The sequence below is a fragment of the Antedon bifida genome, chromosome 5 (genome assembly GCF_963402885.1).
Source record: "Antedon bifida chromosome 5, ecAntBifi1.1, whole genome shotgun sequence".
In the NCBI taxonomy this organism is placed as follows: Eukaryota; Metazoa; Echinodermata; class Crinoidea; order Comatulida; family Antedonidae; genus Antedon; species Antedon bifida.
In genome coordinates, this window is record NC_136230.1 from 18,084,732 (window position 1) to 18,112,521 (window position 27,790).

Consider the following 27,790-nt stretch of genomic DNA (forward strand, 5'->3'; position numbering starts at 1 on the left):
ATATGATTAATATTACGATTATTACCTTTTTTTAGGAGACTACAACAATTATGCAGATTACATTAAGAATGTGTCATTTAAAGGTGTGACCAAGGAAAGGTTTGGTTTTGACAATAATGGTGATCCTTATGCTAGATACAAAATATTCAACTTACAGGTAAAATGTACATTGCCTTTTATAAAAGTCCCATCAAACCACCACCTCTCTATTCCTATATTACAATTTGAGTTGTTTTTATTTTTAATGTAAACAGAAATCTAACAAGTTTGAAAAGGTAATGGAATGGGATCCAGATGAAGGTTTTACTGTTCAAAATACCCAGACTCAATGGAAAAATGGATTGAATCCACCTATAGGAAGATGCTCTGAATCGTGTCCATCTGGAACATACCAGAAGGTGGAAAAACTTGCCTGCTGTTGGTTATGTGAACCTTGCCAAGGTGATCACTTTTTTTCTGTTTATAAACCAAGTACAACTTTGAATGAAAAGGAAGTCATGATTCAATATGTTGGTAGTTTTTTATATATCAAGATCAACTAAAATATTGACTTGATTATAAATATTCAAAAAATCCGATTTCATGCTATATCATCTATCTATCTTTAATTCTACGTAGTGTTAAAGGCCAGGTACGGGTAAAAAATGTCTATTGATCATATGTGTACAGCCACATCAAAACCAGGCACTTGGTGAAATATTTTTTTTTTTAGTTATTACTATAATTATATTACTCACAATATATCCTTCAAAATGGTGTTTGGATCATTTAAATCAAGCAAATATTCCCAGAGTTATAGCAATAAATGTATATAGCATTTATACAACAATTTACTTTTAATTACTGAGTAATTAACAGTCAAAGTTTAATGACAAATCAGACAGGAAGTTGCCCCATGCTGTTACAGATTGAACAATTAACACCTTAGCAACACTACCTTCTTGATAAACAATCATTCTGAAATTTGGCACACCTGTTCAATATAGTGTTTTCTGATATTCCTGAAAATTTCATCAAAATCCGAGGTGGTTATCATAGTTAATTATGACGATTACAAAATACCACTAATTTACGTAAAATCTGTCAAATTCATTTATAATAGTGTAGTGTAAGAATAATACAGTAGGCCTACTAGTAGGTATTCAGAAGATTTCCTTAGCTTATTATTAGTTCTGAACAAATTTTAAAAAAAACAGCAAACATTTTATTAATGAACTTTATTCAATTTTATTTCTCTTTTTACTTTATTTTATCTGCTTTTTATTCAAAATGGCGCAGGGCACACAATGTCTCTCGTTTCTGGTCGGCAAAATTCAGTTACCAGTATTTTATTTGTGAGTGATTTGTATTGCACTTGTTTTTACTGTGAATGTTATGTAATACATCTATTGTTGAACCAGCACCTGGCCTGATCATGACAGATAGCCACACCCGATAGCTTGAACAATGTTTTTAAGCATGATGAATAACGTAAAATTTAGCCAAGGTACCAGTATTTTATTTGTGAGGGATTTGTATTGTACTTGTTTTTACTGTTGTTAATGTTATGTAATACATCTATTGTTGAACCAGCACCTGGCCTGATCATGACAGGTAGCCACACCCGTTAGCTTGAACAATGTTTTTAAGCATGATGAATAACGTGAAATTTAGCCAAGGTACCAGTATTTTATTTGTGAGGGATTTGTATTGTACTTGTTTTTACTGTTTATGTTTCGCAAAATATCCATTTATTGACAGGTACACACAATCCCCACACACCCGGCCCATCATTGGCATTTTAAGCATAATGAAATTTAACCAAATTAAAATAAATAAAATAGCCTAGTAAGTAAAGCATTGCAGGAGGCTTATTATACTATAGAGATGAAAATTCTATCTTATTTAAATTGGGCTAGGCCTAGGCCTTGTTGTTGTTATTACTAGCTAGCTAGGCCTATGCCATGCAGCCTATCTAGGCTAGTAGCCCAACGTAGTAGTACTGTAGTAGGCCTAGGCCTAGGCTTATTAGTAGAGTCAGGTCTAGCCTAGGCCTAGTCAACTCTTAGTCTTACGATAAATAACTTAGCTAGGCCCTTTACTTTAGTATGTTTATAACTTATTGTTAGCAAGTATGCGTCAGTACACGTCACTTTAGTATTACTGTGTACAGTACTTAGATGAACTAAAAATATATTTTCCTCGACGAGCGTGTACTAGCATAAGATTTTGTTGACCTGGAATTTTCCATGCTGGATGGGTCATGTGACAAAATTAAACCAATCAAATCGCTTCTTTCAGCGTGTTCGTAGCAACAAGGCCGTTTTTGTTTACACTAAAGGGTTCTATAAAATCGGTTTTTATTGGTCTATATCGTACAATCTGTGACATCATTCGTTTATTTTTAGATTCATGAAAAAAATACCTATCGAATGATACCAAGCTTTCAGGGGTTATCTACAAAACTACGGCATAGGAATGACGAAAATAACTGCTTTTTTGTAACGAATTACCTCGTTCTTTCAATCGAAACACGAGGATAGAGGTTCAGATTTATGTAATTTTTACCACCTTTCCATTTGAATTAGTTAATAAGGCATATATTTTTGAAATCTACGGTAAATTTCCTATCAGATAATGGTAAAAAAACAAAATGGTCAAAATATGAGTTTCACACATTCAAATGCATTTTACACAAATCCCTATCTAGCGACAAGCGCCTGGTTTTGATGTGGCTGTACACATATATTCCAATAATTATCGATCTATAGTTTCTCCTTAGTTTCATAATTTTTGGGATTTTATTTGTGTTACACGAGCTTGTTGAAAATAAGCACTTTCTTATCAGTGGGGGGATAAGTTCAAATTACACAGTAAAATATCTATTCTTTTGTACACAAATGTTGTAAATAGAGAGGCATTTTTCAAAAACTATGAAAAATAAACGGTGTGGTAAAAAATGATTTCTCTTACAAATATTTGAATTATGTACAATTAACCAGATATTATTAGGTGATCATTTAGAATAAAATGATCACCTATTGTTATTGTACAAAATCTTTATTGTTGTTTTTGTTATTAGGTGATCATTTAGAATAAAATGATCACCTATTGTTATTGTAGGAAATCTTTATTTATTTTTTGGTTATCCGCAACTTAGTTGCGGATAACCCTTGTGATTGTAAATATCTTTTTTTTTTTCATCTTTATTCTTCTTTCTTTCCCGGAATTTTGTTGCAGCTATATCTCAAATATTTGTAGACATAACCTTTTATAACTTTGTCATAAGATTGACCTGTAGCTGTAGATGTGCAGGAAACTTCGTTATAAGACGTTAGAGTCGCGCAGCGTAAGTTACGCGCGATTTTATGAATTTCAATGATTGATCGTAGATTATAAACCAAAAGTCATTTTGTATTGACACTTAGTGAAAATTTAAGTCATATCAAGGGCAAACTTTCTATGGATTAAAAATGGCATGTTTCACAAAAAGTTACGCGCGCACGCGCATTTAAAATTTCAAAATGCGCAAAATTAATTTCTAATCAACTTTCTACGCTGATCATGATATTTTGAGCATGTCAAAAATTCCCACGCGCGCGAAAAAAATTACGCGTAAGGTGAGCACGGAGCATGAAAATCATGTGTTTTTTTCTTGAATTATGATTTTACAACCTTTCTTAGTCATTTTAAAAAAGATTTACATCATTTCAAATTAAAATGACGTCATACGAACACGTTGATTTAGACCATTTGCGCGCGTTTTAGTTGCAAAAGTGACAACATATTGTCAAAATTAGGCCTATTTTTAATCTATTATAGCTCCTCAGGATCATCCACGACCCCCAATTTTTTTAATTTAATATGTAAGCAGATATGTTGTAGATATGAATTCATGCAGAACCTTTACCACTCGGATGTTATGACGTCATCGTATGGCCACACGATTGTAAAATATAGGATTTTTTACTCTTTCGTTATTGCTTATCACATTCAACAAAGCGCATCTCGCTTATACGTATTCCATTTCCTCCAAAACGTCAATCAACTATCTTTCGCATGAATTAAAAATATTTTAATTTTTATGACGTCATCATGTCTAAAAACGTAAATAACGTGGGTCACTTATTTTCATCTTTACAGTAAATTTCAATCTGTTATAGCTCGTCAGAATAAAAAGTGATAATCATGATTAAAACGTTTTCTGAAAGCTATTGGATTGTAGATACGAATTCATGTGAACATTTTGCCAATCAGATGTTGTGACGTCATCATATGGCCAGTTTAATTCAAAAAGTCATATTTTCATCTCTTGCGTAAATGTTCATTGCGTTTAAATGAGAGCGCATCTCTTTTTACGTGCTCAAAATTTTTAAAATTTGTATTAATGTGATTATTTAGATAATTATCTTCTAAAATTGTTATCTTTATATGTCAATTTGATGACGTCATCGTGTTAATAATTGGATTTAAAAGATGGGTCTCATAATTTCGTCTATGCTACACTGTATATAACATACAGTGTATTCTGTAAATATACTGTAATATGCTGTATGCTACAAAATAGGTACAATTCAGCACTTTAAACATAATTAATTCATGTCATAGGATGGCATAATAATTGTCGAAGTTCATATAGTTTAAAGTATGTGCATGTTGCGTTTGCGCGGATAACCCGAACTCGTCAAAGTGACGAGTTCAAATCTAGTTTTTTTATTGGTTTTCCGCAACGAAGTTGCAGGAAAACCTCTTGTGATTGTACGAAATCATCATCATCATCATCATCTTCTTTTTTGTCATCTTCTTTCTTTCTGTATGATTTTTGTGTAACGCTTTTCTCTAAAACTTGCAAACATAACATTTTTTTTAACTATGTTGACATTTTGACATTTATGTAACGTCGTCAAGCGAAGCTTTTCATGATGCTTACAATTGCGCAACGTGACGTACGCGCGATTTAACGATTTTCTCGTATTTAACATAGCTCGACAACCAAATAACATTTCAACTTGAAACTTTGCAAAAGTTTAATTTATATTATGCGCTAACTTTCTGTGGAAAAAAAATTGCGTGTTTTACACAAAGTTACGCGCGCACGCGCATTTAAAATTTAAAAATGCGCAAAATTAATTTATAATCAACTTTCTACGCGTTTCATGTCGTTTTAAGCATGTCAAAAATTCCCACGCGTGCGCACATTTTTACGTGTGCGGTGCGCACGTAGCATTGAAAACGTATTTTTTTCGCGTGATTTATGTTTTTCCAGCCTTTTCTAGTAATTTTACCAAATTTTAAACAATTTCGACTTAAAGATACGTCATATGAGCACGTCGAATTGGACAATTTGCGCGCGTTTTTTATGAAAAGGTTAAAAAATTCGTTTAAAATATGCCTTTTTTTAAACAGTCGTAATTTCTAAACTAGACGGTCAACTTTTTGTGGATGGCATATTCTGGAAGTAGATGAGTTGTAGATATCGTATCAGGTATTATTATGGCTAACCGGACATTGTGACGTCATTGTATGGCCACGCGAATATAAAATTTAGGATTTTTGTATCTTTCGTCATAGCTTACCACATTGAATAGAGCGCATCTCCACTTATCCGTTTTCCATTTTCACCCCGATTTTGATATTGTCTAGGTCAATCAACTATCTTTCGCAGGAGTTAAAAATATTTTAATTTTTTTGACGTCATCATGCCTAAAAATGTAAATCACGTGTGGCATTAATTTCATCTTTACAGTAAATTTTAATCTGTTATAGCTCGTAAGAATAAAATGTGATAATCACGATTAAAACTTTTTCTGGAAGCTATTGGATTGTAGATACGGAAATATGTAAAAATGTTGCCAATCGGATGTTGTGACGTCATCAAATGGCCAGTTAAATAAAAAAGGTCGTATTTTCATCTTTTGCGTCATAATTCATTACATTTAAAAGAGCGCGCATCAATATTTCACGTATTCAAATTTCTTCTACACGCTGATACGTTGTTGCTGAGATAATTTCCTTTCGGAAATGCTACCTTCGCGTTTCATTTTAAAACCGTCAACATGTTAAAAATTGCAATAAATATCGGGTCCCGTAATTTCACCTATTCTACACTGTATGTGATATGGATACAGATTATGCTGTGTATACTATATATGAATTTAAATAATAAAATTCAGCAATAACAACATATCATATTCTTCAGTTCAGGTCATAATGCCAACGTGAACACTTCCTTTTGTCCTCAACCTATCCCCTTAATGTTAATGTTGCACCACTTGCGCGGCGGAAAACCAAACTCGTCAAAGTGACGAGTTACATGTCTAGTTTTTTTAGGTGATCATTTAGAATAAAATGATCACCTATTGTTATTGTATGAAATCTTTATTAGGTGATCATTTAGAATAAAATGATCACCTATTGTTATTGTATGAAATCTTTATTTATTTTTTTTTTTATTTTTTTTTTTTTTATTCTTTCTGTACACTTTTTGTGTAACAAATATCTCAAAAAGTTGAATGGCAATGATCACAAAAATTACACAATGTCTTTCAAATACTTTAACTTAGACATAATAAGCTTTTCAGCGTGATCACTCATCCGTGACGTCATTTATACGCCATTTTGTGAAATCACAATATCAATCATATCTTTACTATTCATTATCACATATTAATGAAATTCACTACAAGTAAACTTCAGGTCAAGGTAAAAATATTAGAAAATAAAAACTTGCGCGTTTCAAGGCCATGCGCGTGAAATCGCGCGTTAAAAATTTAAAAAGCCCAAAATTAAGTTTTGATTAATTTAGAGCATGAATCAGGCCATTTGCGTGTTTCAAAAAATTACTGCGCAAAAAAAATATTTTGCGCGCGCAATACTTAAAAAGCGTAAAAAATGCGAATTTTTTTTACAAATCGCATTCTACTCACCATCCTTAGTACATTCACCAAATTTGAGTGAGTTCCGACTTAAAATAACGCTATACGAGCAGGATAAAAATGACAAAATGCGCAAATTAATTGCATCAAAGTGCTGAAAATGGTGAAAAATAATGCATTTTTAAAATGAAAATAATTCTTTAGAATGCAAGATGACCCCCAATTTTTTTAACTTATTCTGGAAGCCATTAAGTTGTAGATATGAATTCATGTACACATTTTACGTACAAAATGTTTTGACGTCATCAAATGGCCACTTGAATTTAAAAATTAGGATTTTTTATCTTTTTGTGTAGAATATCACATTCAACAGAGCGCATCTTGTTTATGTGTGCTCGAATTTTGCACAAATTTCAGTATGTGCTTGCTTAATTAATTATCTTTATCATGAGTTGACACTATTTTCTTTTTGATGACGTCATCATGCGTAAAAACTTGAATAACGTAGGCCGTGTAATTTCACCTTCGCAGTAAATTTGAATATCTTACAGCTCTTCAGAATTGAAGGTTACTTTGATGATTATAATTTGTTATGAAAGCTGATGAAATGTAGATATGAATTCATATAAAAATCAAGCCTATCGGATGTTGTGACGTTAACATATGGCCAGTTGATGTGAAAAAGTAGTTTTTTCATATTTTTCGTCAAAGTAATACACATTTCAAAGAGCGCGCACAGCGCTTCTACGTGCCAAATTTTTTTCCAAATCTTATATTTTTTTGCTCAATTAATTATCTTTCGAAATTGTCATCTTAAAGTTTTGTTTGATAACGCCATCATTCGAAAAAATTAGAACATGATGTGTGTCCCGTAATTTCACCTATGCTACACTGTATATAGATATACAGTATATACTGTACATATTGTATATGGCATATAGGCACAACTCAGCACTATAAGCGTATAATAGGATGGCATACATCAACATTTTCCGATCGTATGTTAACGTACGTGCATGTTTAAAAAAAATTAATTTCAGTAAAATGATAAAAATGATCACCTATAATTCGTCAAAGTGACGAATTAAATTCTAGTGAGAAATTGTTTTTGTAAAACAAAAAATGTTTCTTCGCAATTTCTTTCTGTACAGATTTTGTGTAACAAATATCTCAAAAAGTTTAATGTCAATGATTACCAAAATTTCTGAATGTCTTTCAAATACTTTAACTTAGTCCTAATAAGCTTTTCAGCGTGATCACTCATCCGTGACGTCATTTAGACGCCATTTTGTGAAATCACATTATCAATCATATCTCCATAATTCATTATCACATATTAATGAAATTCACTACACGTAAACTTTAGGTCAAGGGTAAAAATATTAACAAATAAAAACGCGCGCACACGTAGGGTCATGCGCGTGAAATCGCGCGTTAAAAATTTAAAAAGCTCAAAATTAAGTTTTGATCAATTTAGAGCATGAATTAGGCCATTTGCGTGTTTCAAAAAATTACTGCGCAAAAACACGTTTTTGCGCGTGCGTACATAGGAAGCGTAAAAAATAAAATTGTTTTGTACAAATTGCATTCTACTCATCTTCCTTAATACATTCACCAAATTTGAGTCCATTCCGACTTAAAATAACGCTATATGAGCACGTTAAAAATGACAAAATGCGCACATTAATTGTACCAAAGTGCTGAAAATGGTGAAAAATAAGGCCTTTTGAAAATGAATATAAATCTTCAGAATGACAGGTGACCCCTAATTTTTTTAACTTATTCGGGAAGCCATTGGGTTGTAGATACATATTCATGTACACATTAGACGTACAAAATGGTATGACGTCATCAAATGGCCACTTGAATTTAAAAATTAGTAATTTTTATCTTTTTGTGTGGGTTATCACATTCAATAGAGCGCATCTCCGTTATTTGAGCCCGATTTTCGCAAAAATTTTAGAATGTGCTTGCTGAATTGATTATCTTTCTCATGGGTTGTAAACATTTTTATTTTGATGACGTCATCACGCGTAAAAACTTGAATAACCTAGGTCATGTAATTTTAGCTACACCATACATTTGAATATCTAATAGCTCTTCAGAATTAAAGGTGACCTTGAAGATTATAACTTATTATGAAAGCTGTTGAAATGTAGATATGAATTCATATAAAAATTAAGCCTATCGGATGTTGTGATGTTATCATATGGCCAGTTGAAGTTAAAACGTAGTTTTTAGATTTCTTTAGTCGAAGTTATACAAATTTCAATGAGCGCGCATTGCGCTTCTACGTATCAAATTTTCTTCCAATCCTTATATTTATTTGCTCAATTCATTATCTTTCGAAATTGTCATCTTCGAGTTTATTTTGATAATTCCATCATACCAACAAATTTGAACATGATGTGGGTTCCATAATTTCACCTATGCTACACTGTATATAGATATACAGTATATACTGTACATATTGTATATGACACATAAGAGGTACAACTCAGCACTATAAGTGTATATGCATCATGTCATAGGATGGCGTACATCAGCTTTTTACGATCGTATGTTAACGTATGTGCATGTTAAAAAATGTTAATTTCATTAAAATGATAAAAATGATCACCTATAATTCGTCAAAGTGACGAATTAAATTCTAGTTTATTTTTTTTTTTATTTTTTTTATTCTTTCTGTACACTTTTTGTGTAACAAATATCTCAAAAAGTTGAATGGCAATGATCACAAACATTACACAATGTCTTTCAAATACTTTAACTTAGACATAATAAGCTTTTCAGCGTGATCACTCATCCGTGACGTCATTTATATGCCATTTTGTGAAATCACAATATCAATCATATCTTTACTATTCATTATCACATATTAATGAAATTCACTACAAGTAAACTTCAGGTCAAGGTAAAAATATTAGAAAATAAAAACTTGCGCGTTTCAAGGTCATGCGCGTGAAATCGCGCGTTAAAAATTTAAAAAGCCCAAAATTAAGTTTTGATCAATTTAGAGCATGAATCAGGCCATTTGCGTGTTTCAAAAAATTACTGCGCAAAAACACGTTTTTGCGCGTGCGTACATAGAATGCGTAAAAAATACAATTTTTTTGTACAAATTGCATTCTACTCATCTTCCTTAGTACATTCACTAAATTTGAGTCCATTCAGACTTAAAATAACGCTATACGAGCACGTTAAAAATGACAAAATGCGCACATTAATTGTACAAAAGTGCTAAAAATGGTAAAAAATAAGGCCTTTTTAAAATGAATATAACTCTTCAGAATGGAAGATGACCCCCATTTTTTTTAACTTATTATGGAAGTTAATGAGTTGTAGATATAAATGTATATACCTATTAGACGTACAAAATGGTATGACGTCATCATTTGGCCACATGAATTTTTAAAATAGGGTTTTTTCCCATTTTGTCATAGACCACCATATTCAACAGAGCGTAACTCGCTTATCTGTGCTCGATTTTTTTTAAATTTTTAATATATTCTACCTCAACCAATTATGTTACTCATGAGTTGCCAATATTTTCATTTCGATGACGTCATCACATCTTAAAATTTGAATAACGGGGGTTACGTAATTTCACCTACAACGTATAGTTGAATACCTTACATCTCTTCTGAATTAAAGTTGACCTTGATGTTTATAACTTATTATGAGAGCTGGTGAAATGTAGATATGAATGCATATAAAAATTAAGCCTATCGAATGTTATGAAGTTACCATATGGCCAGTTGAAGTTAAAAAGTAGTTTTTTCATCTCTTTCGTCAAAGTTATACACATTTTGAAGAGCGCGCACCGCGCTTCTACGTGCCAAATTTTCTTCTAATTGTTATATTTTATTGCTCAATTCATTATCTTTCGATATTGGTATCCACAAGTTTATTTTGATAATGTCATCAGTGCAAAAAACTTAGAACATGATGTGTGTCCGTAATTTCACCAATGCTACACTGTATATAGATATACAGTATACTGTACATAATGTGATATGACATATAATAGGCACAACTAAGCACTATAAGCGTATAATAGGATGGCATACATCAACATTTTCCGATCGTATGTTAACATACGTGCATGTTTAAAAAATATTAATGTCAATAAATTTATAAAAATGATCACCTATAATTCGTCAAAGTGACGAATTAAATTCTAGTTTTTTATTCTTTCTGTACACTTTTTGTGTAACAAATATCTCAAAAAGTTGAATGGCAATGATCACAAAAATTACACAATGTCTTTCAAATACTTTAACTTAGACATAATAAGCTTTTCAGCGTGATCACTCATCCGTGACGTCATTTATACGCCATTTTGTGAAATCACAATATCAATCATATCTTTACTATTCATTATCACATATTAATGAAATTCACTACAAGTAAACTTCAGGTCAAGGTAAAAATATTAGAAAATAAAAACTTGCGCGTTTCAAGGTCATGCGCGTGAAATCACGCGTTAAAAATTTAAAAAGCCCAAAATTAAGTTTTGATCAATTTAGAGCATGAATCAGGCCATTTGCGTGTTTCAAAAAATTACTGCGCAAAAAAAATATTTTGCGCGCGCAATACTTAAAAAGCGTAAAAAATGCGAAATTTTTTTACAAATCGCATTCTACTCACCATCCTTAGTACATTCACCAAATTTGAGTGAGTTCCGACTTAAAATAACGCTATACGAGCAGGATAAAAATGACAAAATGCGCAAATGAATTGCATCAAAGTGCTGAAAATGGTGAAAAATAATGCATTTTTAAAATGAAAATAATTCTTTAGAATGCAAGATGACGCCCAATTTTTTTAACTTATTCTGGAAGCCATTAAGTTGTAGATATGAATTCATGTACACATTTTACGTACAAAATGTTTTGACGTCATCAAATGGCCACTTGAATTTAAAAATTAGGATTTTTTATCTTTTTGTGTAGAATATCACATTCAACAGAGCGCATCTTGTTTATGTGTGCTCGAATTTCGCACAAATTTCAGTATGTGCTTGCTTAATTAATTATCTTTATCATGAGTTGACACTATTTTCTTTTTGATGACGTCATCATGCGTAAAAACTTGAATAACGTAGGCCGTGTAATTTTACCTTCGCAGTAAATTTGAATATCTTACAGCTCTTCAGAATTGAAGGTTACCTTGATGATTATAATTTGTTATGAAAGCTGATGAAATGTAGATATGAATTCATATAAAAATCAAGCCTATCGGATGTTGTGACGTTAACATATGGCCAGTTGAAGTGAAAAAGTAGTTTTTTCATATTTTTCGTCAAAATAATATACATTTCAAAGAGCGCGCGCAGCGCTTCTACGTGCCAAATTTTTTTCCAAATCTTATATTTTTTGCTCAATTAATTATCTTTCGAAATTGTCATCTTAAAGTTTTGTTTGATAACGCCATCATTCGAAAAAATTAGAACATGATGTGTGTCCCGTAATTTCACCTATGCTACACTGTATATAGATATACAGTATATACTGTACATATTGTATATGGCATATAGGCACAACTCAGCACTATAAGCGTATAATAGGATGGCATACATCAACATTTTCCGATCGTATGTTAACGTACATGCATGTTTAAAAAAAATTAATTTCAGTAAAATGATAAAAATGATCACCTATAATTCGTCAAAGTGACGAATTAAATTCTAGTTGTTATTAGGTGATCATTTAGAATAAAATGATCACCTATTGTTATTGTATAAAATCTTTATTATTTTTTTAGGTGATCATTTAGAATAAAATGATCACCTATTGTTATTGTATAAAATCTTTATTGGTTATCCGCAACTTAGTTGCAGGATAACCCATGTGATTGTAAATATCTTTTTTTTTTTCATCTTCTTTGTTATTCTTCTTTCTTTCCCGGATTTTTGTGTGTCGCATATCCCCTATTGCTTGTGAACGTAACTTTGTATAACTTTGTCAAAAGATTGGCCTGTAGCTGTAGATGTGCAAGAAACTTCGTTATATGACGTTAGAGTCACGCAGCGTAAGTTACGTGCGATTTAATGAATTTCAATGATTGATCATAGATTATAAACCAAAAGTCATTTTGTATTGACACTTACTGAAAATTTAAGTCATATCAAGCGCAAACTTTCTATGGATTAAAAATGGCATGTTTCACAAGAAGTTACGCGCGCACGCGCATTTAAAATTTTAAAATGCGCAAAATTAATTTCTAATCAACTTTCTACGCTGATCATGACATTTTGAGCATGTCAAAAATTCCCACGCGCGCGAAAACATTTACGCGTAAGGTGCGCACGGAGCATGAAAATCATGTGTTTTTCTCTTGAATTATGATTTTCCAGCCTTTCCTAGTCATTTTAAAAAAGATTGACATCATTTCAAATTAAAATGATGTCATACGAACACGTTGATTTAGACAATTTGCGTGCGTTTTAGTTGCAAAAGTGACAAAATATTGTCAAAATTATGCCTACTTTAAATCTATTATAGCTCCTCAGGATCAACCGTTACCCCCAATTTTTTTAATTTAATATGTAAGCAGATATGTTGTAGATATGAATTCATGCAGAATCTTTACCCCTCGGATATTATGACGTCATCGTATGGCCACACGAATGTAAAATATTGGATTTTTGACTGTTTCGTTATTGCTCATTACATTAAAGACCCCTTCCCTGCAATTTTGGACGTTTTTTGGAAAATAATACATATATATCACTTTAAAAACATTAAACCATGTCATTCCTTGTCTTAAATGTACGTTTTATGGTAAATTATGATAAAAGTGAGAAACAATGCACTACCTAAGTAGCTCGCAGCGATCGACCTCTCGTGGACGGTCTTAGGCCTAGCCTAGCTAGGCTTAGTTTTGTAGGCCTAGCTGGTAAACATCGGTAACGTACGAACATCGTACGCTAGCTATATACCTAGCCTGACGTTGTATAGTTGCTGTATTAATTGTCTTTCTATTTTTGCCAGACTCTGTTGATACAAATTGGGGAAAACCCGGTATTTTCGCTGAAAAGTTAGGAGTCTTCCATTTGTTTTGGCCTCACGATCGATCGAAAAGTGGGCGAATTACAGGTGAAAAACAAAAATATCAATCCGCGCGCAATGCATTTTGGGATTTATAGCGGGCCGCTATAATTATTAGAATCGACTTATTTTTCACATTATTAACCGTTTAAAGACGAAAAAAGTTATCGCAATAGGACCATATAGTATTATTTTTACATTAAATATAGTTTGTGATCTTAAATTAGATCTAAAAAACGTAGGGAAGGGGGCTTTAAATAGAGCGCATCTCACTTATACGTATTCCATTTCCTCATATATTTTAATACTGTCTAGGTCAATCAACTATCTTTCGCATGAGTTAAAAATATTTTAATTTTTATGACGTCATCATGTCTAAAAATGTAAATAACCTGGTTCACCTATTTTCATCTTTACAGTAAATTTCAATCTGTTATAGCTCGTCAGAATAAAAAGTGATAATCATGATTAAAACGTTTTCTGGAAGCTATTGGATTGTAGATACAAATTCATGTGAATATTTTGCCAATCAGATGTTGTGACGTCATTATATAGGCAGTTGAATTCAAAAGGTCATATTTTCATCTCTTGCGTAAAAGTTCATTGCGTTTAAACGAGAGCGCATCTCTCTTTTACGTGCCCAAAATTCATCAAATTTGTATTAATGTAATTATTTAGATAATTATCTTAATATAAAATATCTTTATATGTCAATTTGATGATGTCATCGTGTTAATAATTGGATTTAAAAGATGGGTCTCGTAATTTCGTCTATGCTACACTGTATATAACATACAATGTATTCTGTAAATACTGTAATATGCTGTATGCTACAAAATAGGTACAATTCAACACTGTAAACATACTTAATTTATGTCACAGGATGGCATAACAATTTTCGAAGTTCATATAGTTTAAAGTATGTGCATGTTGCATTTGCGCGGATAACCCGAACTCGTCAAAGTGACGAGTTCAAATCTAGTTCTTCTTCTTCTTCTTCTTTCTGTACACTTTTTGTGTAACAAATATCTCAAAAAGCTAAATGTCAATGATTACCAAAATTTCACAATGTCTTTCAAATACTGTAACTTAGTCCTAATAAGCTTTTCAGCGTGATCACTCATCCGTGACGTCACGTATACGCTATTTTGTGAAATCACATTATCAATCATATCTCCATAATTCATTATCACGTATTATTGAAATTCACTACACGTAAACTTCAGGTCAAGGTAAAAAATATTAATAAATAAAAACTTGCGCGTTTCAAGGTCATGCGCGTAAAATCGAGCGTTAACATTTTAAAAAGCTCAAAATTAAGTTTTGATCAATTTAGAGCATGAATTAGACCATTTGCATGTTTCAAAAAATTACTGCGCAAAAACACGTTTTTGCGTACGCAATTCTTAAAAAGCGTAAAAAATAAAATTTGATGTATACATCACATTCTACTCACAATCCTTAGTACATTCTTCGACTTTGAGTCCATTCCGACTTAAAATAACGCTATACGAGCATGTTAAAAATGACAAAATGCGCACATTAATTGTACAAAAGTGCTAAAAATGGAATGGAAGGTGACCCCCAATTTTTTTAACTTAATATGGAAGCCAATAAGTTGTAGATATAAATGTATACACACATTAGACGTACAAAATGGTATGACGTCATCAAATGGCCACTTGAATTTAAAAATTAGGAATTTTTATCTTTTTGTGTAGATTATCACATTCAATAGAGCGCATCTCCGTTATTTGAGCCCGATTTTTGCACAAATTTCAGTATGTGCTTGCTTAATTATTTAACTTTCTCATGAGTTGTCAGCGTTTTCATTTTGATGACGTCATCACGTGTAAAAACTTGAATAACCTGAGTCGTGTAATTTCACCTACACCATACAGTTGAATATCTTACAGCTTTTCAGAATTAAAAGTGACCTTGAAAATTTTAACTTATTTAGAAAGCTGATGAAATGTAGATATGAATTCATATAAAAATTAAGCCAAACAAATGTTGTGATGTTTTCATATAGCCAGTTGAAGTTAAAAAGTAGTTTTTAAATTTCTTTTGTCAAAGTTATACAAATTTCAAAGAGCGCGCATTGCGCTTCTACGTATCAAATTCTCTTCCAATTCTTATATTTATTTGCTCAATTCATTATCTTTCGAAATTGTCATCTTCGAGTTTATTTTGATAATTCCATCATACCAAAAAATTTGAACATGATGTGGGTTCCATAATTTCACCTATGCTACACTGTATATAGATATACAGTATATACTGTACATATTGTATATGGCATATAATAGGCACAGCTCAACACTATAAGCATATAATAGGATGGAATACATCATCATTTTCTGATCGTATGTTAACGTACGTGCATGTTTAAAAAAAATAATTTCGGTAATTAATTAATCAATTAATGTCAATAAAATGATAAAAATGATCACCTATAATTCGTCAAAGTGACGAATTAAATTCTAGTTTCTTTTTATTCTTTCTGTACACTTTTTGTGTAACAAATATCTCAAAAAGTTTAATGTCAATGATTACCAAAATTTCACAATGTCCTTTAAATACTTTAACTTAGCCATAATAAGCTTTTCAGCGTGATCACTCATCCGTGACGTCATTTATACGCCATTTTGCGAAATCACATTATCAATCATATCTCCATAATTCATTATCACATATTAATGAAATTCACTAAACGTAAACTTCAGGTCAAGGGTAAAAATATTAGCAAATAAAAACACTCGCGCACGTAGGGTCATGCGCGTGAAATCGCGCGTTAAAAATTTAAAACGCTCAAAATTAAGTTTTGATCAATTTAGAGCATGAATTAGGCCATTTGCGTGTTTCAAAAAATTACTGCGCAAAAACACGTTTTTGCGCGTGCGTACATAGGAAGCGTAAAAAATAAAATTGTTTTGTACAAATTGCATTCTACTCATCTTCCTTAATACATTCACCAAATTTGAGTCCATTCCAACTTAAAATAACGCTATATGAGCACGTTAAAAATAACAAAATGCGCACATTAATTGTACCAAAGTGCTAAAAAAGGGTAAAAATAAGGTCTTTTTAAAATGACCCCCATTTTTTTAAACTTATTATGGAAGTTAATGAGTTGTAGATATAAATGTATATACACATTAGACGTACAAAATGGTATGACGTCATCATTTGGCCACATGAATTTTTAAAATAGGGTTTTTTCCCACTTTGTCATAGACCACCATATTCAATAGAGCGCAAGTAGCTTATCTGTGCTCAATTTTTTTTAAATTTTTAATATATTCTACCTCAACCAATTATGTTACTCATGAGTTGCCAATATTTTCATTTCGATGACGTCATCCCGTCTTAAAATTTGAATAACGGTGGTTCCGTAATTTCACCTACAATGTATAGTTGAATACCTTACAGTTCTTCTGAATTAAAGTTGACCTTGATGTTTATAACTTATTATGATAGCTGGTGAAATGTAGATATGAATGCATATAAAAATTAAGCCTATCGAATGTTATGAAGTTACCATATGGCCAGTTGAAGTTAAAAAGTAGTTTTTTCATCTCTTTCGTCAAAGTTATACACATGTTGAAGAGCGCGCACCGCGCTTCTACGTGCCAAATTTTCTTCTAATTGTTATATTTTATTGCTCAATTCATTATCTTTCGATATTGGTATCCACAAGTTTATTTTGATAATGTCATCAGTGCCAAAAACTTAGAACATGATGTGTGTCCGTAATTTCACCAATGCTACACTGTATATAGATATACAGTATATACTGTATATAATGTATATGGCATATAATAGGCACAACTAAGCACTATCAGCGTATAATAGGATGGCATACATCAACATTTTCCGATTGTATGTTAACATACGTGCATGTTTAAAAAATATTAATGTCAATAAATTTATAAAAATGATCACCTATAATTCGTCAAAGTGACGAATTAAATTCTAGTTATTCTTCTTTCTGTACACTTTTTGTGTAACAATTATCTCAAAAAGTTGAATAGCAATGATCACAAAAATTTTACAATGTCTTTCAAATACTTTAACTTAACCATAATAAGCTTTTCAGTGTGATCACTCAACCGTGACGTCATTAATACGCGATTTTGTGAAATCACACTATCAATCATATCTCCATAACTCTTTATCACATATCAATGAAATTCACTACACGTAAACTTCAGGTCAAGGGTAAAAATATTAGCAAATAAAAACTTACGCGTTTCAAGGTCATGCACGTGAAATTGCGCGTTAAAAATTTAAAAAGCTTCAAATTAAGTTTTGATCAATTTAGAGCATGAATTAGGTCATTTGCGTGTTTCAAAAAATTACTGCGCAAAAACATGTTTTTGCGCGCGCGATACTTAAAAAGCGTAAAAAATACGAATTTTTTGTACAAATCGCATTTTACCCACCATCCTTAGTACATTCACCAAATTTGAGTCCGTTCCGACTTAAAATAACGCTATACGAGCAGGTTAAAAATGACAAAATGCGCACATTAATTGCATCAAAGTGCTGAAAATGGTGGAAAATAGGTCTTTTTTAAAATGAAAATAACTTTTCAGAATGCAAGATGACCCCTAATTTTTTTAACTTATTCGGGAAGCCATTGAGTTGTAGATATGAATTCATGTACATATTTGACGTACAAAATGTTGTGACCTCATCAAATGGCCACTTGAATTTAAAAATTAGGATTTTTTAACTTTTTGTGTAGTTTATCACATTCAACAGAGCGCATCTCGGTTATTTGTGCTCGAATTTCTCAAAAATTTTAGTATGTGCTTGTTTAATTATTTATCTTTCTCATGAGTTGTCGGCGTTTTCATCTTGATGACGTCATCATGCGTACAGATTTGAATAACGTAGGTCGTGTAATTTCACCTACACCATACATTTGAATATCTTACAGCTCTTCAGAATTAAAGGTGACCTTGAAGATCATAACTTATTAAAAAAGCTGATGAAATCTAGATAATAAAAAATAAGCCTATCGGATGTTGAGATGTTATCATATGGCCAGTTGAAGTTAAAAAGTAGTTTTTAAATTTCTTTAGTCAAAGTTATACAAATTTGAAAGAGCGCGCATTGCGCTTCTACGTGCCAAATTTTCTTCCAATTCTTATATTTATTTGCTTAATTCATTATATTTCGAAAGGTGTCAACTTCAAGTTTATTTTGATAATTCCATCATACCAAAAAATTAGAACATGATGTGTGTCCCGTAATTTCACCTATGCTACACTGTATATAGATATACAGTATATACTGTACATATTGTATATGGCATATAATAGGCACAACTCAGCAGCACTATAAGCGTATAATAGGATGGCATACATTACATCAACATTTTCCGATCGTATGTTAACATACGTGTATGTTTAAAAAAAATTAATTTCGGTAAAATGATAAAAATGATCACCTATAATTCGTCAAAGTGACGAATTAAATTCTAGTTGTTGTTTTTGTTATTATTCTTTCTGTACACTTTTGTGTAACAATTATCTCAAAAAGTTGAATAGCAATGATCACAAAAATTGTACAATGTCTTTCAAATACTTTAACTTAACCATAATAAGCTTTTCAGTGTGATCACTCAACCGTGACGAAAATAATACGCGATTTTGTGAAATCACACTATCAACCATATCTCCATAATTCATTATCACATATCAATGAAATTCACTACACGTAAACTTCATGCCAAGGGTAAAAATATAAGCAAATAAAAACTTGCGTGTTTCAAGGTCATGCGCGTGAAATCACGCATTAAAAATTTAAAAAGCTCAAAATTGAGTTTTGATCAAATTAGAGCATGAATTAGGCCATTTGCGTGTTACAAAAAATTACTGCGCAAAAACACGTTTTTGCGCACACAAATTTTAAAAAGCATAAAAAATAAAATTTGATGTATACATCACATTCTACTCAAGATCCTTAGTACATTCACCGATTTTGAGTCCATTCCGACTTAAAATAACGCTATACGAGCACATTAAAAATGACAAAATGCGCACATTAATTTCACAAAAGTTCTGAAAATGGTGAAAAATAGGTCTTTTTTAAAATGAAAATAACTCTTCAGAATGCAAGATGACCCCCAATTTTGTTATCTTATTCGGGAAGCCATTGAGTTGTAGATATGAATTCATGTACACATTTGACGTACAAAATGTTGTGACGTCATCAAATGGCCACTTGAATTTAAAATTAAGTTTTTTTCTCTTTCGTCATATAATTATCACATTCAATAGAACGCATCTCTGTTATTTTGTGCCTGATTTTTGCTCAAATTTTAGTATGTGATTTCTCAAATAATTGGCTTTCTCATGACTTGCCACTATTTTCATTTTGATAACGTCATCACGCGTAAAACTTTGAATAACGTAGGTCGTGTAATTTTAACTTTGCTGTGAATTTAAATATCTTACAGCTGTTCAGAATTGAAGGTTACCTTGATTATTATAATTTATTATGAAAGCTAATGAAATGTAGATATGGATTCATATAAAAATCAAGCCTATCGGATGTTGTGACTTTAACATATGGCCAGATGAAGTTAAAAAGTAGTTTTTTCATCTTTTTCGTCAAAGTTATACAAATTTCAAAGAGCGCACACAGCGCTTCTACGTGCCAGATTCTCTTCCAATTCTTATATTTATTTGCTCAATTCATAATCTTTCGAAATTGCCATTTTCGAATTTATTTTGATAATTCCATCATACGAAAAAAATTAGAACATGATATGTGTCCCGTGATTTCACCTATGCTACACTGTATATAGATATACAGTATATACTGTACATATTGTATATGGCATATAATAGGCACAACTCAGCACTATAAGCGTATAATAGGATGGTATACATCAACATTTTCTGATCGTATGTTAACGTACGTGCATGTTTAAAAAAAAATTAATTTCAGTAAAATGATCACCTATAATTCGTCAAAGTGACGAATTAAATTCTAGTATTTAAAATTGTACCTGTATCTGAACTTTAAAAATCTACTCTTGTATGGCCAACAACTGTTTTCAATTGTTTTTTTCTTTTATAAGCAGATAGATGGTACACTACTACAGGTGATGAAAAGGCATGCCTATTGTGCGAGAAAGGATTTAGTGTTAATCCTGAACAAACAGACTGCTTGCAAAATGATATTGTTTACCTTGAATGGTCTTCATCGGCTACAATTTTACTAATTGTGTTTGTGATACTAGGAATGATATTGGCCATAGGTTGTCTAACAGTATATATCAGGTATCGTAATACACCCACAATCAAAGCTACAAGTACTGAGCTAAGCTATGTCCTTGGTATCGGAGTTATTGTTAGCTTCTTGTGCACATTCATGTTCATGGGAAAGCCAACAGATTTTATCTGCAATGCACGTTTAGTAATGATGGGTGTAAGCTTCTCCATTTATGTTGGTGCTTTGCTTATGAAGACCAATCGAATCTCTAGAATTTTTAATCGAAAATTATCTGATGGCAGGCCGTCCATTTACCTGAACATCAAGGTAAGATGCATTCAAATATAAAGTAATTTGTGACTAGAGAATTCAATATTAAAATCTATGATTCTTTTAGTCTCGCATCAATTTAATTTTACGTTATGCAAAAATTGACCATATTATTTGTGTGCTTGGGACACCCCCACAAACAAAAAAATATAAAAATTGAACAAAATACTCGAAGAATACTTATTCTTGCTGCATTGATTATTACATTTTAATACTTGCTACTGCATATTATAATAAGGTTTTCTATAGATTGTTAGAATATTATATAACTTTTATTACTTGATTTTACTGTGAAAAAATTCAGATGAGATAACTCAACATAACACATTCATGGACTATACTTATATCTTATTCTTAATTTATCTCACCAACTCATTTTTGTTGTGAGTTTTAAATGTTCCTTGTTTGTTGCAGTACCAGCTGCTGTTTATATTTGTAATTGTGATGATACTTGTAGTTGTACAAGGTATGCTTATCTACTCCTCTCCTTCAATGCAAGAGTATTATTTGTCAACGACTACCACCTACATTCAATGCAAGCACAGTTCTTTGGCTGAACCAGTTGCAGTTATAGGTAAACACTATACACTTTTTTTTAGTAACTATCAATTTTACCACTTGAAGACTTGACTTCTGTAATGAATTATTTTTTGGCTCAAAGAAACTAAACGTTTTCAACTTTTACAAAAGGGAGCTGCTAGGCTGGTGTAAACCTTAGGAAATATGAACTTACAAAATGTCAGTGTTATATTCTTGTCTGCGATTATTTGCTATTGTATTTCAACTTTATTTAGAGAGGGTTTGTGTGTTAGCAGGACCATGTCAAAATTATACTTTATATAGTAAATATTTAAAGTCTTTAATAATAATTTATTGGAAACTTCACTTTTACAACAATGGTACACTTTGATGATAAAATAAATGCAAAAAAAAAAATGTTGTGTGAAATACAGCATAGTAAACAAAACTAGACTTTAACTCGTCACTTTTACGAGTTAGTTATCCGCAACATAAACGCCACGCGCACGTACATTAAACCTGTTTTAAATAAAATGCGCATAGAACAAAGATTTATATGCTATTAAACTATGACTGTTTAAATGGTGGTGGAACAAAGTCTTCTCGGATAAGGACTATAAACCGTAGGTCCAGTGTACACCGTTATAACATGTGTGCACTTTAAAGAACCCAGTTCATTATTCGAGAAGAGTAGGGGGTTACCCCGGTGAACTGGTTCACAAAATAGCCCTTGTATCAGTGGGATTACCACCTATCTGATAGGACAGTGATTCATTTACTATTGGTAATCCTTGGCCACATAGCTTAAAGACATAAAATAAAAATAAAATAAAGGAATAATTTTGATGAATTTTTGAACTTTTTCATCAAAAACGCATGCGAATTGTCCAATTCGATGTGCTCCTATGACGTGATTTTAAGTCTTAATTGTTTAAAAGTTGGAAAAATTACTAGAAAAGGCTGGAAAAACATAATTCACGCAAAAAAAAAAGATGTCTTTAACGTTACGTGCGCACCGGGTGCGTAAAAAATTGCACGGGCCAGGACATTTTTTACATGCTTAAAATGACAGATAGAAATTGATTTTTCCTTTTATCAAATTTTAAATGTGCGTGCGCGTAACTTTCTGTGAAACATGACATTTTTTTTTTGACAGAAAGTTAGCGCAAGATTTAAATTACAGTTTTGCTAAGTTTCAATTTAAATTGTTATATGGTTTTCGATCTTATGTCGAATAAATAAATGAAATGAAATGAAATGAAATGAAATATGCAAAATTCATAAAATCATGTGTAAGTCATGTTGCGCAACTTTGACGTCATTGAAAAGTAGGAAGTGCACAACTTCACATAAATGCCCATATGTTGACAAAGGTATAAAATGTTATGTTTACACGTTTTAGAGAGACACAAAATTGACAGAAAGAAAGAATAATACAGAAAAAAAAATGATTTCATACAATAACAAGGAGTTATCCGCCAAGTGCAGATAACTAATTATTGACTTAAAATGAATCAAAATAAATGTAAACATAATAGAATGTAATGTGAAATACAAACATAAATACATGAATAAGGCATAAAATTAAACAAAGATACTTAAAAACTTGTCAACATTAACTAAACTGAATCAAATTGACACACAAAAGTTGAAAAGCAATTTATAACACAACAACATTAACATAGTTTAAAAGAGCACATCGTTTCTTCCATAAAGATTTAGCCAATGACTTATATTACAGAATTTGTCAATTAAAGATTTAATAATATTATCAAATAAATCATTGTCTAGAAAAGAAGAGTTTTGTTAATTAGATAAAAAAGATTAAGTTCCAAAAGTTCTTGTTGGAATTTAGCAATTTCATTTTTTCTTTTTTCTTCTGGAGTGGTACATGGTTAAGAGAAAGTGCATAATGGTTTCTTCTTCATTTCTGTTGCACAACAACCATTAGCATTAGGTCATTTGACCATTTAGATGTTTGTCTTTCTAATATCCTAGACCAACGTTCGTCTTCCATCTTTAAAATTCTTTCAGTATACTGTAATTAATTCTGTTTTGAATACATGAAATTCTTGACAATATGAAGTAGTTCTTTCCTTTACAATATGTTTAATGTTTTCCACTGAACGGCGCAGAATCACAGATATACAATCTCATGTTATTTTTAATACTTATTTTTAAAGTAAGATGCTCTCAAATATCCTATGTTAAAATATAAATATAAATTTTCTGATAGTGATACAAAAATGACTATAACTACTATATGGCGTAGTTTGATGGCTGTTTCACCATACTAAAACTGACCTATAAAGCTTTCTAGTATTAAAAACATTTTCTTTTTGATGATCCAATGAGAATAAAATCTTAGATTTTTACTCTGGTTCATGGACACAGCTTAATCATGAGCGAGTCCATGTAACTTGGAAATGTTACCAAGAAAACTTGTAGTTTGTATTTCCATCTTTAGTAGAACAGTCAGGTTTCCCGAAATGTGATAGTCGGGGGGGGGGGGGTTCCTCCTTAGTATGTTGTTATACAGTTTTTGTAGTTCCAATCCGCCTTCGTCTCTGTTCATACAGTAGTATTACCATGTTTTCTTATTTTAATGGATTATTTTATTTGTCTGTCTTTACATGAAGATTCCGTGGCCAAAATTTATTTATACTATACTACTAAGTAGTTTTGCACAGTTTTATTCATGCTTTTTTTATGATACAGTATATTATTGTGGATTTTATTATATCGAGATTTTGATTATGATCACTTTCAGTGTACAACTTGGCGTTGGCTTTGCTGTGTGGATACCAAGCTTTTCGTATCCGCAAATTACCAGGCCAGTTCAATGATTCCAGATCAATATCGTTCACGATCCTCACATGTTGTCTGATATGGTTCATCTTCTTAGCATCAATGTTTACCAAGAATGGCTACACTAAGACAATCATTAGCTGTATTGGTTTTATTGCAAATGGACTGTCTGCACTTTTCTGTATGTTCTTTCCTAAAGTATGGATAATCTACATGCACCCAGAAATGAATGTTCGACAATCCACAATTAATATGAAAAACGCAAGTCATATAGCAATCTCAACTGTAAGTGGTTCTTTATTTGTATGTCATTCTGTCTGCATCTGTATTATTGTCAATTAAAAATGAAATGAACAATTAATTTGTTTTTTTTTAAACTGTATGAAATTTATACATTTTTATACTTTATTTGATCTATGTTCCAAAAAATATTTTATAAAATATATTTATTTCATTAAAATATTTTGCTGGTATTGAATTGATAGGAAAATATCACATTGAAAAAATACTGGTTAGAGGCCACTGCATTACAAAGTGATTTATGACCATCATTGTGAATGGGGGTAATTATGATGAACCTAGTTTTACCAACCTTTTGTATCCACCCACCATATTCTCAACTTTCCCAACTCAATTGTATTTATATTGGTATTACAACCATTACCAGCCAATTCTGAAATAGAATACACCATGTACTCTCCTCATGAAAATTGTTAAGAAGTTCACTATCCATTCATTATATTTTTTCACTATCCAGACATTGCAAGTCACCAATTTTGGGGTTTTCATTATAGAAAAAGTATCCCTACATTTTTTCAATCTAATTTAAGGTGACAAATTGAACTACACTATATCAGTAATATCTGTATTCATCCCTCATGAGGCAATAAACAAAAGAATGAGATGGATTACATCAGCTTACTATAAAAAGTACATATTTCAACTCAACAAATATAAAATATAGAACTATAGAATTATAAAATGTTAAAGATGTATTGTCCCCCAAAAAACATGAAAAATGAAGATTAATAAAATCAGATTCAATCAAAATCAGACTTTGAATAGTTTATTTTGTAGTTTTAATATTATTCACTTCCGTAGCAAAAAAAACGGGAAAAAATAATGTCTTCCCTTATAAAATAACAAAATTAATGGTTAAATTCAACCAAAAATCCATTGGCTGACAGCCAATTTGACTATTTCTTGCTTTAAATTACAATTTTTTAAGGTAAATAATTTTTTTTTCGATCTAATTTTTGGTCAAAGTGGATAACTATTATGTGACATTAAAATGGCATATTCAACAACAAAAAATATACATCTTTAAGATAATAAAAAGTTAAAATTTCTAAAATTTTATTTAATATGGGCCTATTGCGGTAATTTATTTCCTCTTTCAACAGTTAAAACTGTGAAAAATAAGTTGATTCTAATCGTAATAAATACCAGCATGTATCGGATTGTTTTTGTTCTGTGATGCACCCACTTTTGAATGAAAGGAAAAAAATGAAAGAACCTTCACACTTTGTATTAATAATAGATTCTAGCTAGGGTACTGTTACACATTATATTGATTTATGCATTGTTTCAGAAGAATTGTACTAGTGAAAGCACATCTGCTAATATTAGACAATCAAAATCAACTGCTCCTTACCTGGAAGATTCATCTACTAGATTAACAAGTGATGGCATGTCAGATAATTTTGTGGAATTCCTTGCCAGAAAGGAGAAAGAATTTTCTTTGATCGAAAATGAGCGGGATAAAGCTGTAGAACAAGCCAATGATCTATACAAAGAACTGAAGGAGATGTATATTAGGTTTAGTACAGTATAATAATGAATTTGAATATTGATATTAATATAAGTTAACAATTCACACATACAGTACCATTTTAGTTTAATACTTAATAGTATTTCACATTAGGGTTGTTTGTTTTTAAATAATTTCAGCTATGATGATCACATGACCTCTTTGGTGAAAATGTATCAAGTAGAGCACCAAGCTCTTGAGGATCTCGTTGAGAGTGTTGATCTTGACGAAACCAACATTAAGTGGTTGCTGGAAAGGTCAGCTTATGTAAGTAGTATCTGACAAGAAATGTATTGTATATGTAAAGTATTCAGTATAGTAGATATGTTGTTGTTACAAAACTAATACATAATGTTTTGTAACAAACATAAAGTATATCCTCAAAATTTTATTGGTTGATTTGATATTACATGACATTTGTAATTTTATTCCATTTAATGGCAAAAGTAATTAGTCAGTAGTTCCATTCAGTGGCAAGCTTTTCTCAAAATTATTTTTATCCCATGCCATCTCCATAGATATTTGACACCGTCCTATAAACTGTGCCATCTCGAAATTGCTCTTCCCAATAGTAAAAGTCTGACCATGTTTTAGCTTTTGAAATACATTTTAAAAAGAATCAGCAGTCTTTGTGTTGATAAAGAGAACTAAAATAAAATAATAATTACGGTACATATATTATTTAGAACACACAGGCTGAACATAATTGTGTTGCTGTAAGAAATATTTGATGTTTTGTAATAATCGTATTCATAATTGAATTATTCAACCTCATATTTCTTTATCATTTGTTAAATCATCTGTCAAGCATACATTTAATACTAGACATGCAGATGATGTATGTAATTGTAACCAAAGCTTTCACAACAAACCTTAGACGTAATTCTGTTTTATATACTGGTCCCAAACTTTGGAATTCTCTCTCATTTGAACTAAAAAACAAACCATCCATTGCTAATTTTAAATATAACCTCAAGAAATCTCTGGTCTGTACATAGGGTGAGTAATTGCCTGACATGCGCAATCTTATTTGTTTTGCCTATATATATCCTTTTCTCTCAAATAATGTATCAATTACATTTCCATTATATTGTTATTGTAATATGTGCCATGATTTTACATATTTTCATATGCATATTTGCTATTTATCCCATAGGCCTATCCGAATACTACTCTGTTTATATATT

General features: G+C 31.3%; 1 protein-coding gene across 1 annotated transcript in view; it reads left to right on the forward strand.

Annotated features, from left to right (window-relative positions):
• LOC144843742 (metabotropic glutamate receptor 3-like) overlaps positions 1-27,790 on the forward strand; it is a 35,059-nt gene that overhangs the window by 5,993 nt on the left and 1,276 nt on the right. The window contains exons 7-13 of the mRNA XM_078700665.1: positions 36-157; positions 255-441; positions 21,006-21,463; positions 21,881-22,040; positions 24,756-25,078; positions 26,385-26,611; positions 26,744-26,870. Coding sequence (XP_078556791.1) covers positions 36-157; positions 255-441; positions 21,006-21,463; positions 21,881-22,040; positions 24,756-25,078; positions 26,385-26,611; positions 26,744-26,870 — 1,604 coding nt within the window. The remainder of the gene's footprint in view (positions 1-35; positions 158-254; positions 442-21,005; positions 21,464-21,880; positions 22,041-24,755; positions 25,079-26,384; positions 26,612-26,743; positions 26,871-27,790) is intronic.